This window comes from Hypomesus nipponensis, chromosome 11 (genome assembly GCF_054491055.1).
Source record: "Hypomesus nipponensis isolate SF chromosome 11, ASM5449105v1, whole genome shotgun sequence".
NCBI classification, from domain to species: domain Eukaryota; kingdom Metazoa; phylum Chordata; class Actinopteri; order Osmeriformes; family Osmeridae; genus Hypomesus; species Hypomesus nipponensis.
In genome coordinates, this window is record NC_140371.1 from 9,519,795 (window position 1) to 9,534,182 (window position 14,388).

At 38.5% G+C, this 14,388-nt stretch overlaps 2 protein-coding genes across 4 annotated transcripts; one reads left to right on the forward strand and one right to left on the reverse strand.

The window, feature by feature from the left end:
• Positions 1-137: 137 nt before the first annotated feature.
• Positions 138-6,181, reverse strand: LOC146267998 (transmembrane protein 150A). 2 transcript variants are annotated; one of them, XM_084708956.1, is made up of 8 exons: positions 6,098-6,181; positions 4,321-4,453; positions 3,327-3,374; positions 3,022-3,084; positions 2,859-2,926; positions 2,593-2,723; positions 1,771-1,948; positions 138-1,256 (listed from the first exon to the last, which is right to left on the reverse strand). In XM_084708956.1, exons 2-8 carry the CDS (start codon positions 4,383-4,385, stop codon positions 1,069-1,071), a joined length of 741 nt encoding a protein of 246 aa, XP_084565082.1. In that variant the 5' UTR covers positions 4,386-4,453; positions 6,098-6,181; the 3' UTR covers positions 138-1,068. The 2 variants fall into 2 exon arrangements, with proteins under 2 accessions (XP_084565082.1, XP_084565083.1); XM_084708957.1 differs by having other exon boundaries at positions 4,321-4,387; positions 6,098-6,111.
• LOC146267999 (NFU1 iron-sulfur cluster scaffold homolog, mitochondrial) lies at positions 5,420-14,267 on the forward strand. 2 transcript variants are annotated; one of them, XM_084708955.1, is made up of 8 exons: positions 5,420-5,577; positions 6,127-6,233; positions 6,341-6,476; positions 11,686-11,752; positions 11,852-11,963; positions 12,084-12,147; positions 13,225-13,399; positions 13,509-14,267. In XM_084708955.1, the coding sequence occupies exons 1-8, from the start codon at positions 5,504-5,506 to the stop codon at positions 13,578-13,580; spliced, it is 807 nt and encodes a 268-aa protein (XP_084565081.1). In that variant the 5' UTR covers positions 5,420-5,503; the 3' UTR covers positions 13,581-14,267. The 2 variants fall into 2 exon arrangements, with proteins under 2 accessions (XP_084565081.1, XP_084565080.1); XM_084708954.1 differs by having other exon boundaries at positions 5,432-5,577; positions 6,124-6,233.
• Positions 14,268-14,388: the final 121 nt, after the last annotated feature.

The window sequence follows — 14,388 nt, forward strand, 5'->3', positions numbered from 1 at the left end:
TGTTCAGCAAAGGCATTACCCTATGGTACTATTTTAGGAACACTTTACCTTAGTTTTCTTAGTGATGTAAATTATTTGTCAGAAGGCTGGAAGTCATATCCAGTATTACTCTTAGTATCTACTAGACTAAGCAAGTCTTCAACAATTAAATACCAGTTTTATTTATAATTGCATAAAGGCCCAGGCCAAAATCACAGCAGAAAATTCATCCAAATGAACGAGTAGTATAAAAACACAAATTAACAAACGTAATAAATTAATGGATGACATTTTTGTTCTATTAAATGTATGGAGCAGCTGAGCGAGGCTTATGGTAGTAGAACACGCAAAATGTCTGGTTGTTCATATTACTCTTATTGGAATCCTCACTTGTTACCTAACAGTGATCTATCACAAATAAACATTTTCTGCAATTGTAATTCATTTTGTTGCTGACAGATTGAAGCTTTACAGGACCCAAAGGGTTCTCTCCGCACAAGCCTGAAATACTGTTCAGATATTAAACCTTTGCTGTCCTGTAGCATCACAATTCATACACATCTTTTCTGCAAAGTAATACACACTTCCAAATAGTTTTGATAAATATTTCAGCTGATTTATAATACATCAATAACTTAATATAAGGCACAATCATTTCCCAATTGCTTACAAAAAGTTAATAAATTATGTAAATAGTGATTTGTATTTACAGTAATACATTGGGGGGGTTCCTGTGATGAGAAATAATGAAGTGTCAGTTGTGTGTCATGGGACTAGGTGTCCATGAAGACACCTGTGAAGAGATGGGATGGATGAATGCTGCAACCCTTACAAGTGATCTTCCATTTTTGTTTGTGATGAAGAGGATCTATGGCAATATTCTGTCTGATTATCAATAAATACAATGGAGTCACAAGTCTTAATTCTTCAAGAAGACTGGCAATGACCACATAGTGGGGAAATTTGCTAATCGTCACCCTGAGAGCTCAAGTTAATGTAGACATCTCTGTACAAAGTACTGTGAAGCCAGGTTTGGTCCAGTGATGGACTACACTAATATCCTCACAGCGGCTGTTGTTCCTCATGTCCTCAGGCCAGGATGAGAGGCTTCTCCTCATCTTTTCTCCCTAATACAGTCGCTAACATGGCAGAAGAAAAGAAGTAAAACTCCACAGCGAAGCTCAGCTCAAACATCTCCAGATTCACGCTGAGAATCCACTCACACACAGCTGATAAGTGTTTGTATATGTGATCGTTCTGGACGAACAAGATGCAATCTAAAATTGTCAATGGTTAAGGCCGTAAAAGAGTTTTGAAGTAGAAAGTCTATTTTTATAAACTGCCTTCCACTCCAAGACAATAACAGACTATTTTACGCCACAAAAAGCTAGCACTAATATCTATAGTATTGGTCATTATATTAAAACAACCTACGTCAGTTTATCAACTAAAATTGTAGAACAAACAATAAACAAAGACCTGCATAATTAGTTCCTAACAGTGCTGGATGATATCATGTTCTTAAATCCCAAACTAGAAGACATTGTACTTTTAATGGACAGTACGATATACTGTACGCAAACTGGTGGTCAAACCCTATAATGTGCAGCATTACCTAATTTAATATTGTATGATACTAACGCAAACAACATTATCCCACTAGAGACCTATATTGACCACCTTGTAAACATGAAAGTTAATACATCCAAGCCTAGAACATTTCTCAAACTGTTCCAGCTTCATCATACAAGAGGCTAGCAGCTAAGTTAGGTAGTCCTGATGGAAGGATACAGACGATGGTAGACATGATCTGGATTGCAGTAGAGACTATGCGTGCTGGGTAAAGGAACTTCTCCAGCCCTGTCAATACACACTTGCCGGTCAGTGCAGTAAGAAGAACGCTGTAGAAACAGATGCACAGGAAGCTAACTGCTGCTCCCAGGTAGTGAAGCAATGTCAGGTATCCTGGCTGTAAAGGGACACAGACACACATTATTATTACACAGTCCTGATGTGGCACGTTTCTTTAATATGTGTTATCTCCATACACAATACTGAACAGTGCAAAACTACTGTGAAAAACACAGTACCTACACCAATACCTGCTGTCAAATATGTTTGTTCAGGGGCTACTTTTTTCATTTTAATTTGAATGAAATAGATACAGGTACATGGACTAATGTATAACAAAAACACTGAAATACATAACAATACAATTGTATTCATTTATTTGTATCTTATCTTTATGTTCATACTTTTTTTGCATCTATGTTTTATTGTACATGTAATTTTTGTATTCAGGAATCCCATGTAAAAATCTCCCAGGGCTACCATGTATGAACAGAGATAGTAATAATAATGACTACCAATATGTTGTTTTCAGGATGTTTTGTCTCTAACCAAGGTCATCAAGCTATTTTTATGAGTGTGGTCTCACTTTCCCTGACTGAACAAACAGATTTACAAGTTAGTGAGTATCCCATCTGTGTTTGCTCTCGTTACAGTTTTTTCAAAGTGCTCAACTTTTGTCACAAAATGTATTTCAAAACATTGATGTGCTTTTATGAACTTGTATGGCAACCACTGTCCAGGTTACCCACAGTAGCTACTCACATTGCAGTTCCCAGCCATGAATGCCCCCAAAGCAGACACAGTACCAAAGACCAGGGCAAACTTGCTGAGCATGGCGTGCATGGCGTTTCTTTCCAGAATATGGGCATGGTGGAAAATACAGAACACTAGAACTGAAGAGAAATAAGTTAGATATAGTCCTTATAATTTTCATTCATCACATACTTTTGCACCTCAATGATACTATGCATTTTAGGCAATTGTATGAATATATATTGTGGTAAATTTATAAGCCTGTCCCAACTTACACAAAAATGACCCAGCATTTATGGTGGCTGTAAATAAGGAGTTTTCTGGAGAGCTGGTTCCACTTGAGCTGTCATACATATGTATACAAAAATTAATGTCACAAAGTCAACATACCACGGGTGAAATACACCATGTTGTGGGAATATGTAGCAAACTAGTTACCTTATGGTGGGGACTCGACAACATTCCATAGACTCATTCAACGAGCAAGAGTTATTGTAATCCCTAAAAACAAAATAAGGATGAATTATCAGGGATGATCATTAATTACAGTCTTAACCAGTGTTTCTCAAATGGTGGGTCGAGTTATGCAGAGTTACATACCCCCTACTAGCCAAGCAGAAACACCCTCAGCACACCCCCCCCCAACCACCCCCTTGGGCGTGACTTAATAATAAAGGACAAGTTCAGAAACACTGGTCTAAACTACTTTGGTGTATGGGATATAGGAGATACAAATTACATACCAGTTACTTAGATGGCACACATGGTTGTAACTGGAAGCCAGACCGTACCTTAGAAAAAGAAGCACATTTGATGTCATCGTTATAAATTATCATTATTATTATGCATGATTCCATTCAATATATAATCCAACAAGTAAACACAAGGTAGCCTGAATGTTCAATGAGTAACTAGGAAATGGGATATGAGTGGTAAAGCTAGCGCACACAAAGTAACATTGTAGAAACCTGTGTAGCCTGTCCATATCAAGGCATCCTGTCGCAGGTAACTAGTGGGTTAGCGTTGACAAGACGCCTTAACAGGCTCGCAAAGACATTCTTAATGTTAGGTAACAGCAGTTATGTCACAACCTTTCCTACATATGTTATGGATGAGTCATTGTAGGTATTTAAGCATTGGTACATTTGTCATTTTACCTCCACCTACAATATTAGCCTATCAATATGGTTAAATCAATTAAATAAAGTCTAGTTAAACTACTCTTTAAATATTGAAATAAAATCTGAAATGCCACAAAACTGAGCAACCCCAATGTGTAGTTACTGCCTGCCATTAGACTCAGCAAAAGTGGTCTTAAAAAAAGGAAGCTGGCTTGTTTCCGTTCTGTTCCATTCCTGGAGGAAATTCTTAGTGACCATAGTATTTTTTTCACACTCATTATCGTCCAGTGTTCTGTTAAGAGTGTTGATAAATTGTTTTGTCCTGTCTTTATTCTTTGCGTGTGTAGGTTATTTTTATCGGTCCATACTGCCAAATTGACCACTCAAGTCTCACTCAAGTTGTAATATGTTTGGGCATTTTTAAGGAGTAGACCACTTGATATTACCATCACTTCTCATAGAATGTGAACACTGTTCAGATTAGAATACATTTGAAGAGAAGGTCTGTATGGGGTATTCAAATACAGGTACAGACTCTTACAAAGTTGTTACACAAACCAAAAGACTGTGAAGATAAATGTATTAATGTATATAATAACTTAAATATCAAACTTACACAGCCCAGGTTCCAATAAGAGACACCAGGGAGAGGGTGATGGGTAGCAGAATCCAGAGAACCATGTCTGGTTTTAGATGTAGCAGAGGATAGGTAGAGGATGCTCAATCAGTGTCCAGTACACTTTGTCCGTCTGTCAGATACAAAAGATCTCTGCTGGAACTTCTTGAATTCCTTCAAAATACAGTCACGGTTCTGTCTAGCTGTTCATCATTACTGTACAACGCCGGGGAATCCTTTCTGAGGTCTTTGAGAGCAAAGTTTTATTGTCTCTTCTGTTGTAGCCACTCCTAGCTAGAGAACCACCATGTCCTGTTAGAGAACAGAGGCAAAGAATGGGGTGGGCCCTCTTGACGCTATCAATGTTTGTTTTAAGCTATGCAGAGTGACTGGTTAGAAAGTCTCTCTGTGGAAGTTTGTGGCACTTTTTTTTTAAACCTCCACTGGCATTAGGTTATAATGAAAAATCTACCCTAAACAAATTGAACTTTGTAACAGAGCTTTATATGATATGGTTGACAGTTTTATGGTTTGGTCTTAGAATGTCTAGTCAACTATAACAAAGAAGAAATAGAGGTAGCTAGAACTTCGGTGCGAAAGTCATGCCTTGAATGCAGGTCAGGTCATTTCTGTGTCTCACATGTTGATACAAATTCCTGAACTCAATATAGATATTTGTAACTGACTGATGGACGAGTTCACTCATACTTTGGGTTACTGACATTATTCACTCCTCATTAACAGTCTGTCCCTTTAAATGCCATATTGAACAATTCAAGGTCATTGACCAAAACAAAACACTGAAATTGGTAGGACACTAGACAGGTCTGTTTGAGGGATGTCAGCAAGATTCAGCGGAGCACGGAGTTGTAAGGGGTATGATGAATAATCTGAGGGGTGTAGGAATTCACATTAAAGTGATTGCTGAGCATGGGTGACAGAGAACAGGTCGGAGCGATACTCGCTTTCAGGGATATTTTTTTATAGAGTAGTGTGGATAAACAGGGATAGGTTGAGGGTAGCTGGCATATGGATTCTAAAGTAGGACTATGTTGTGAAGCACGCTGAAAGCTTTCTAAGGGATTTAGATAGTAAATGTATTGTCTAATAAGTGATACTCCGGAGCAGAAGGTGGCGGTAATGCAACAATTAAGTGGATTAACCTATCTTCAAAACAAAGAAAATGGCTGCGCGCATGAGATGGAGTCTTCTACAGTTGATACGGTCACGAAATACATCAGTGACAACAAACGTTAGGTCTGCTTTCGTTTCCATATCTTTAAATCTAACCAGTGTGTGTACAGTGAATAAGTAATTTATAGGATTTTTCGTGACCAAAAGTTAATTTGAGTTTAGAATCAAGCTAGACTAGCGACTGTAAAGTACTAGCATATTGCCATGAGATACTGGACTGCGACACAGCTGATAGACTTAGAGCTAGTAGCCCAACACTCAAACATTAAAATCTCCAAGCCAATGTTCACTAGCAAGCTAGCACTAACTTAGATATATATCTAGTACAAAGTTTGAAAATGTTTAGCTTGTCAATTGACCCTTCCCTGATAATTAACAAAGTCAGCTGGCTACCAGTAGCTCCCGAGTAACTAGCTAGTACCTCTACTTAGCACTACTCAGAGGTTAACGTTCCAGTTCTATGCCGCTTCAATTGACATGACTTGTTTAAGGTTACATTATGTAATTAATCGTAATCGTCGTTAACATTGAAATTGTCTCAAAGTCATGGTGTGTGCCATTATAGTTTGCTTAATGTACCTACTGCTTTTGTCTGAAATCGCTTTTCAGCAGGTGTCCAGTCAACACGAAAATCCATTGTTACTCACAATTAATTGGCCAGAGTTTAAAAAAAGTTCGTCATGGACCAGTGTCAGATTTTGGGCCTACACAACTGTTAGGTGAGAAAGCATATCAAACAGTGTCGTAGTATCTTTAATATGTTGAATTTTACTTAATTAATGTGAATTATACTTCAATAACACTGTACGATATTATTTTGTTTCAGTTCGACATTTGTCTATTCAGACACAGGACACGCCAAACCCGAGAAGCTTGAAGTTTCTCCCTGGTAAACCAGTGTTGGGGACAGGAACACTGGATTTCCCTACTCCTCAGAATGCAGAATGCTCCTCTTTAGCCAAGTTAGTAGCAGTGGTGGAGGAAGTACTGAAGTTTAGTACTTAAGTACAAGTAGGCAACCCAGCAAAATATATTCTTAGGTCAAAAGTACTACATCAATCCTACTTAGGCTACTCACGCAATGTCTCTCAATGTCTAGGTTGTCCCATTTTGATAAAGAACACAGATAGCACGCTAGCTTGACATAACCTACCGGCTATCTTACCACTACGTTAAATAAATAATAAAGGTAGCCTACAATCGTGTCATTTTAATGCTATTGCTGTATGTCAACATGCATTTCGCAATTCAAACAGTACCATCTGTTAATTAAGGGATAATGTAGGCCTACTGTTTATGATCTGTCCTAGCCTGGCTGCCAGCCCAACATCTCCCAGCCCAAGGTTCCCACTTTTGGGGGCTAGCCCCTAGATAAAACCTATTATTTTGAAATAATAGGCCTACTTAATAATAGGATATTTTTATTATGAAAATATCCTTTTAAATAGTGTCCTCCTATGGGTTATCTAGTGGGTTTTAGGAAGAGAAGTTAACAAATTTAGATTTAAAAATATAGCTGCAAGCAGCAATGTGGGTTCCTCTGCAAAATGGCAAAATATTATGAAAATGTACAATGTAGAAGCAAAATGACTTCATGTTTGGCCAACAACAATAGGCTGAATGGGGATTTGAACTGATGAGCAAAAGGTTACAAGTCAGTCTTTCTATCCTCTCTGCTACACACCAACTGTTGAGATTTTATGAATAGAAAGGGCAGAGTATTACCTTTGGTCAGCTTTGGGACAAAAGTTAAGAAACTGTCTAGATTTCAATGTAAAATTGCATGAAATTGCACATGGTACTACTTCAGAATGATGTCATCTCAAAGCCAATAAGGTTTGAAAAACCATCGGTCAAAATGATATTGTATTTATTGACACAAAGATATTGAGGCAATGAGGACATTTACGTAAATACAACCCTTTCAGCCATTTTGTATTGCCTTTCATATTCCATTTCACACTATACAAAGACACATCTGCCCACACACAACTTCCATCCATGCTGTTTCCCTCTCTCCCAGCACAGGTCATGCCAAGGCAGAAATGCTGCAGCGGCCACATGAGGTTTAGGGGTAGCCCAAAAACACGCCTCCCACAATTTTTCCCCAGACGGCTGAAAAACGGCAGATATTGTAACTCTTCTTGAGTTTATCTCTTTCCAGAATCTTAGTCAATGCACAATTAACAATAGTCATGTGAGCAACTGGGCTATGGCAGAGCTCATGCTCAGCTCCTTGTGAGAATAGCTTATGGCAATACAGCAGCCGACTCTCTGGTCCTATTAAAATACACAACATGCACAATCAGGGTGACCAACAAGATTATATTAACTGATAAACAATAATATTACAAACATCTAACTGAACAAACTCAACAACTGAAATCCCTCGCACGTCTGTTGTAACCGCACTATTTTCCACAAGTCTTTGCCTATTTGATATACCGCACTGCATGCTGGGTACCCAAGGGGCACTAACGCTGATTATCTAGCTGTGCTCCAACAGTGATTTGAGTATTAGCTTTGGTCAGCAGTGGGACAAAGGTTAAGAAACGGTTAACATTTCAAGGTGAAATTGAACATGGTATATCAGAATGATGTCATCCTGTTAAACTAAACAGATAATCAAAATGATGACTGGCCAAAAGACTGCAGCTAGATTTGAACCTGTGACCTTGCTCCTTGCAGTACACTGTCTTAACCTACTGAGCTATTCTCAGTGTTGAGAACCATAGTGGTCAGTTACTGTATATAAAAAAGTAAGCTATTTGTTCTGTAGCAAGCTTAATAAGATTTGGCTGAAGTTTAAACAGCTGTAATTCTGTGATCTTCAAGAGATATCAAGGCAGGGGCAGGCAGGGCAGGCCAGCTGGATGAAGCTGTTTTGGGGGCAGGGCTGAAGAGAAGCTGTCCAGGTAGAGAGGGGTAGTCCAGCAAGGGGTCTGTGTTGCCTTCAGTATTCTCTATTGCATCCTCTGTTACACTCAGCATCCTCTCTTGTTGCTCTCATTATGCTCTGCTGCACTCTACATTACCTCTAAAAGTGAAAAAAGGGTCCATGTCAGTGGTGAAAAATAAAGCTTTTCCCATCTACACTTGATAGACTTCAGTTTTGACTGTGAAATGTAGTGGCAATACTTGAACTTGAATCCAAATTTGTTGGAAACCCATGCAAAGTCACTCAAAACACAGGCTCTCGCAAGAGTATTTAGCTCTAAACTGGTCAATATGTACACATCTGACAAAAGACCAGCTCGAACTTTGCCTGTAAACAGTGATTCTGACTGTCAGAGACCTTTAAATAGGCTGACCGAGTGAAACTAGCCTGGCTAACGTAGGTCGCTTTCTCAGGCAAATGACAAATGACATAGGCTTGTTTTGAAAGATCCTATATACTGGCTATCTTCAGCAGGCTCTTGTCTACAAAAAGCAGCCCTTCCTGACGTTTCAGGAGTTGAACTGAGTGAAATACATTATTGTTTACACACTGCCAGTGAGCGAGCCGAGTCTGTCTATGAGGCTAAGTCAAAACAATCTACCCCGGGACGCAGTCTCACTCCACTTGCAAGTTTTCAACAAATCACAAAAATAATCGGAGCATCTGGCTAAAAGCACAATTCCCACATCTCCTAAAGGCTGCCCTCCTCAACATTTTTGGTGTCGACTGAACTGTGAAATTGTTAACTTATGAACATGATGCGACAAAAACAAGGATGCCTCATAAGCCTATGTGGTCTCCCTGGCGCTTATTACAAAGACTTTCACGAGCCAAATCAAAATTCTGAGCCGACAGGTCTGTGGGGAATCGCTTGTTCTCCTAAAAGCTGCCCTCCTCTACCTTTTTGATGAATTCGCCGAGATGCTACATGATTCACTAATTACACAGAGGGAAAAAAGCTAGACTAGCTACTTTTCGAGTTCGGTTTTCCGTCACTTCAAACTCATGATCTAAAGGTCTCAAAGTGCCCAAACCTTCACCATAATTCAAGAGTAGTGTACTATCACGAACCCAACATGATTTTAGCTTAAAATGTGTAAAAATAGGACTTACCGAATGTGGCTGCCTCCGACATGACTATCAGGCGATTCCAGTTGAAAACAACAATGGCTGCCGAAAAATAATTTATATTTGTAACAGCGAGCTGCGATTGGAAGCGAAATGAAACAGGAGCTAAATTCCAAGGGTGGGTGCTTGGTCAGCAAACCGTTTCCAGAAAGGATGTGTGTGCGTCTCGACAAGCTTGTGCGTGTGTCAAGTAGGTTGACCACCTGTCCCTCTTTGCGCTGTATCGCACAGCATTTTCAATATGCGACGTGCGCGACAAGGGATGAAAATGCTGTGCGACACAACGCAAAGCGGGACAGGTGGTCACCCTAGTGTCAAGGGGCAGGATGAGTCTGTGAGAATTTGGAGCGCGCGCATTGTGGAGCAATTCAATTGAATTCAATCATATATTGACATACCAAGGTGAAATTGTTTATGGTACTTCAGAGTGATGTCGTCTTGAACCCTATTAGGTTGGAAAACAATCAGTCAAAATTATATTTGATTTATTAACACAAAGATATTGAAGCAATGTGGACATTTACATAAATACACTTCTTTCAGCCATTTTGTATAGAATTTCTTATTCAATTTGATCCTTTATAAAAAACATGTATTCTACACATCTGGAACAAAAAGAAAATTCATAAGTCTGACAATATGGGTCCTTGAGGCTTTTCTGTTCCCCATGAGAAATAAGGCATGGATACCAATTTTCAGGCATTTTGGAGTAATGGGGCGCTGGGGAAATCACGTAGACTTTGGGCGTGTTTCATAGCGCCACCTATGGGCGCACATGGGCCACTAGCACTCTGGGAGTAATGAGTGACCTATTGTATCATTGGGCCAAATTGGAAAAATCGGATCCAGGACTTTTTGAGCTATTGGGCCATTTAGCGAAGAAATATAATAATAAGAATACTAACAAAAACAATAGGGTTCCCTAATAATAATAATAATAATAAGAAGAAGAATACTAACAAAAACAATAGGTTTCCTCCTACCGGAGGAACCCTAATAATAAAAAAGTAAAAGTTTTTTTTTTTTTGGGGAGGGCTAATGAATGTTTTGGGGGGGGCTCCAGCCCCACCAAATAGGGCTAGATACGCCCATGGAATAAACGCTCTGTTGGTATCTTTGTTGATACTTTTGGGGAAGGTTATGACTTTTGTCGTGTTCATGCGACTACTTATTAATAAAATAATCAAGCTCACTCGGAGGTCAAGTTCACACGGGAAAACATCACTTGGTTTACTTTAGGTTCTGCACTAAATGTATCCATTCTCATGGCGAATAACTAATATGAGAACAATACACAGAGGTGTGCTTACACAAATGAATAGATTCTTATTAAACACTACAACTTTAATTTGATTTGTTTAAATTTTATAGTTATTATTGATCATATAGTCATTTTATGTAATCTTTCAAGGGCACCCCTGGCATCTGGGGGCCCCCTGGCAGCTGGGGGCCCCAGGCGGTTGCCTACTTTGCCTAATGGATAAGTCCGGCCCTGGTGCTGCTGCCAAACGTGCATTCTGCTATCATTGGAGCTGATAGAGCCTCCTGAACTTCCGAAACAGCAACGCAATCCATATTTGTGTTGGCAACATTTTGGCGAAACTGTGTTCATAAAATGTAACGAGTAAAAGTAAAAAGTATGCACTATTATTTTTACTTAAGTAAAGTACAGATACATAAAAATGTTACTGTACTTAAGTACAGTACCTAAGTAAAAATACTTAGTTACATTCCACCACTGGTTAGTAGAGCTAATAATGCTGCAGGATCCACCACTTCAACTTCAAACAGTACAAGAAAGTAGAATCTTGAACATGCCCTACTAATGTGTTTGTTCTTGAATTAATGTAGGTCTAGCTAGTTTTTGTGGTCTGAAAAATGTATAAAGCCTAGTTGATGAAACTGATCATTTCAAAGGGAAGATAACCGCTTGTCATATAGTGTTTATGTTTGATTTAAGCTTTAAATGTTAAAAAGCTTTCACTACTGATTCCAGTCAAATAAATGACAAGGTTTAATGTACACTCACTGTTTAGGTCTGAAGACAACTAAAACATTTTAGAATTACAATTAAACTGTTTTGACACTTTTTTTACATTCCACAGGGATCTCTTTGAAATCGAAGGTGTAAAAAGTGTGTTCTTTGGCCCTGACTTCATTACAGTCACAAAGGTATCCATACACGTCATCTACTTTTTCTTTGTCTTTGATTTAGATGTATTTCTGAATTGAAGGGTCTTCAATGTATGCCTTTAAATTGTTGTTGTTTAGGCAGATGATGATGTGGAATGGACTGACATTAAGCGTCATGCTGTGGAGGCCATAACCAAGTTCCTTGATAGCGGAGCCCCAATAACCACAGGGGTGAGCCACCATGAGAGTAGTGAGTATGAACATCACATTTTGTGCACTATATTCTCATCTTGTGAAATTATCTTGAAACTAGAAATATGTTACCTTATATTACCCCATGATTGTCTTAAACATGTATTTCATATCTCAGGTCACTCAGAAGATGATGATGAAATTGTTTCCATTATTAAAGAGCTTCTAGATACGAGAATCAGGTAAAGTGCATATTTTGTCCATGATGTAGCCTTCAGAGATACCAAGATACCAGGGGCCGTATTCACAAAACATTTTAAGCCTTAAAGTAGCTCCTAACTTGCCAATTTAGGAGAAACTCCTAATTTTAGGACTCCTACTTCTTTGCTGTATATATGAGAACTTTACTAAGCGTTTAGCGTTAAAACCAGCTTCTAAATCTGTGTAAAGTTAGCGGTAGTCAAGAGGACTCCTATGTCACTAAGACCAAATCACAAACAATTATTAAATATCTGTTGCTGCCAATCCATCGTGGAACGTAAACAATTTAGAAACATTTTGTGATGATGATCATGAGCTTTTAAAAGTTATGGCCTTCGCAATGGTATTATGATTGTAGAAGAGTTAATCAGGGATGCAGTCACAGAAACAAACCAATGACATGGAGGATTCAAGTTTTGACCACAATGCTACTTGGCCACAGGGAAAAGTTATGCATATTATGCAGCGCAGACAAACTAGGTATATCTCAGCCATCTGTCAGTAGAACTTTGCATCAAACTATAAATGCCCTATCCAGACCCCACATCGACAATTCATACAGCTGCCTTTATGCATATTTACTATTTGTTTTACAAGATGCACATGGAAGAGTCTGACAAATACTTGAACATATACTTGTTTAATTAGTTACACTTCCCTTTCAATTGAAAATCTTTATTTGAATGTGGCAACATTGTACCTTGTTCTACAAAAATTCTATGATGAAATTACTGACAGAGACCCACCCCCTAACAGCCAATCACTGTGGGCCTACTTAGTACGCTTGTTGACATTATCCATAGCAACAAGGTAAACCCTGCCCTTTCTCTTAGTATAAGATTTCTCCCTATTCTTTAGTAAAAGTTGCTCTCAGCACCTTTGTGAATATGTTTTAGGAGGAAACTCTTAGCTAAGAACTTTAACTGCTACTTAGGAGAACTCTTAGTGGTAGGATAAAATGTTTTATGAATACCGTCCCAGATATCTAGTTTGCACAAATGAAAGTCAAAAGTCACAGTCGGACAATGTCCTCTTTTATAAATACCCTTCTCTCACAGACCAACAGTGCAGGAGGATGGGGGTGATGTCATCTTTAAGGGCTTTGAAGATGGCACAGTGAAGCTGAAGCTGGTGGGGTCTTGTACTGGCTGCCCCAGCTCATCAGTCACCCTGAGAAACGGCATCCAGAACATGCTTCAGTTCTACATCCCAGAGGTGGACAATGTGGAGCAGGTGACACCGCTAGACCATCTGTCACTTCACACACAAGTGCTGCTCATGTGCATTTGTGATACTGTAACATTATTTGAGAATGTGACTGTGTTTTTACCTGTGTCTCTAGGTGGAAGATGAAGTGGATGAAGTCAATGCAAAAGTTTTTTCAGAGTTGGAGCGGAAATTACAAGATTCATAAAGCTGCCTGCTGCCCACTTACCCACATATTACTGGTGATACATATATTGTGAATAAACAGCCTATTTAATACAAACCAAGAACAACATTTTTTGCTGTGTCTACATTAGTGCAAAGTAAAATTGAGAGATTAGAATATTCACCTTCACATCTACTTGTTAGTGGCAATTTGTTTCAAATGTATGTGAATATACTCCATGTAATGTGTGTACACTCTAGGCTACACAGCAACACAAAAATCAAATAGAAAATGTTCAGCATTACTGTACATTTGGAAACATCTTGTATTTATTTCTGTAAAATATGACAAACATTTCTAATGACAGGAACATTGTGGGTCCCGTCTGTTGCTCTGCCAAGAAACCAATAGCATCTCTGCTGCCCTCTTTAATTTTTATTAATGCATTCTAATGAAAACTTGGCATTGTGGTTTTACTGTGTGGTTCAAGTTTGCTTTGTGAAAAAAACAGATGGACTTAGAGATGACCTGGACTGAAGATTGAAACCTTATTAAATGTATATAAGACACTAGTTCACTTTATCCATTCATATTCCTTTCTAGAGGTTAAAATCTTAATTATACTTTTTCCCCCAAAATAATATACAATGGTTATTTGTTGTAATTGTAAAATCAGTTAAGTTGTATAAGACTGTCTCCAAAATGTGAATAAACTGAGTGTAACATCTAGTGATTTCCTTTTCATCGATGCAATTTAGTTCAAAAATATAACTATAATAATACATTAATCCATATATTGTATTTGCCTACCTCTTTGTAAAAGGAAGGGACTAACTAAGCGTAATATAAC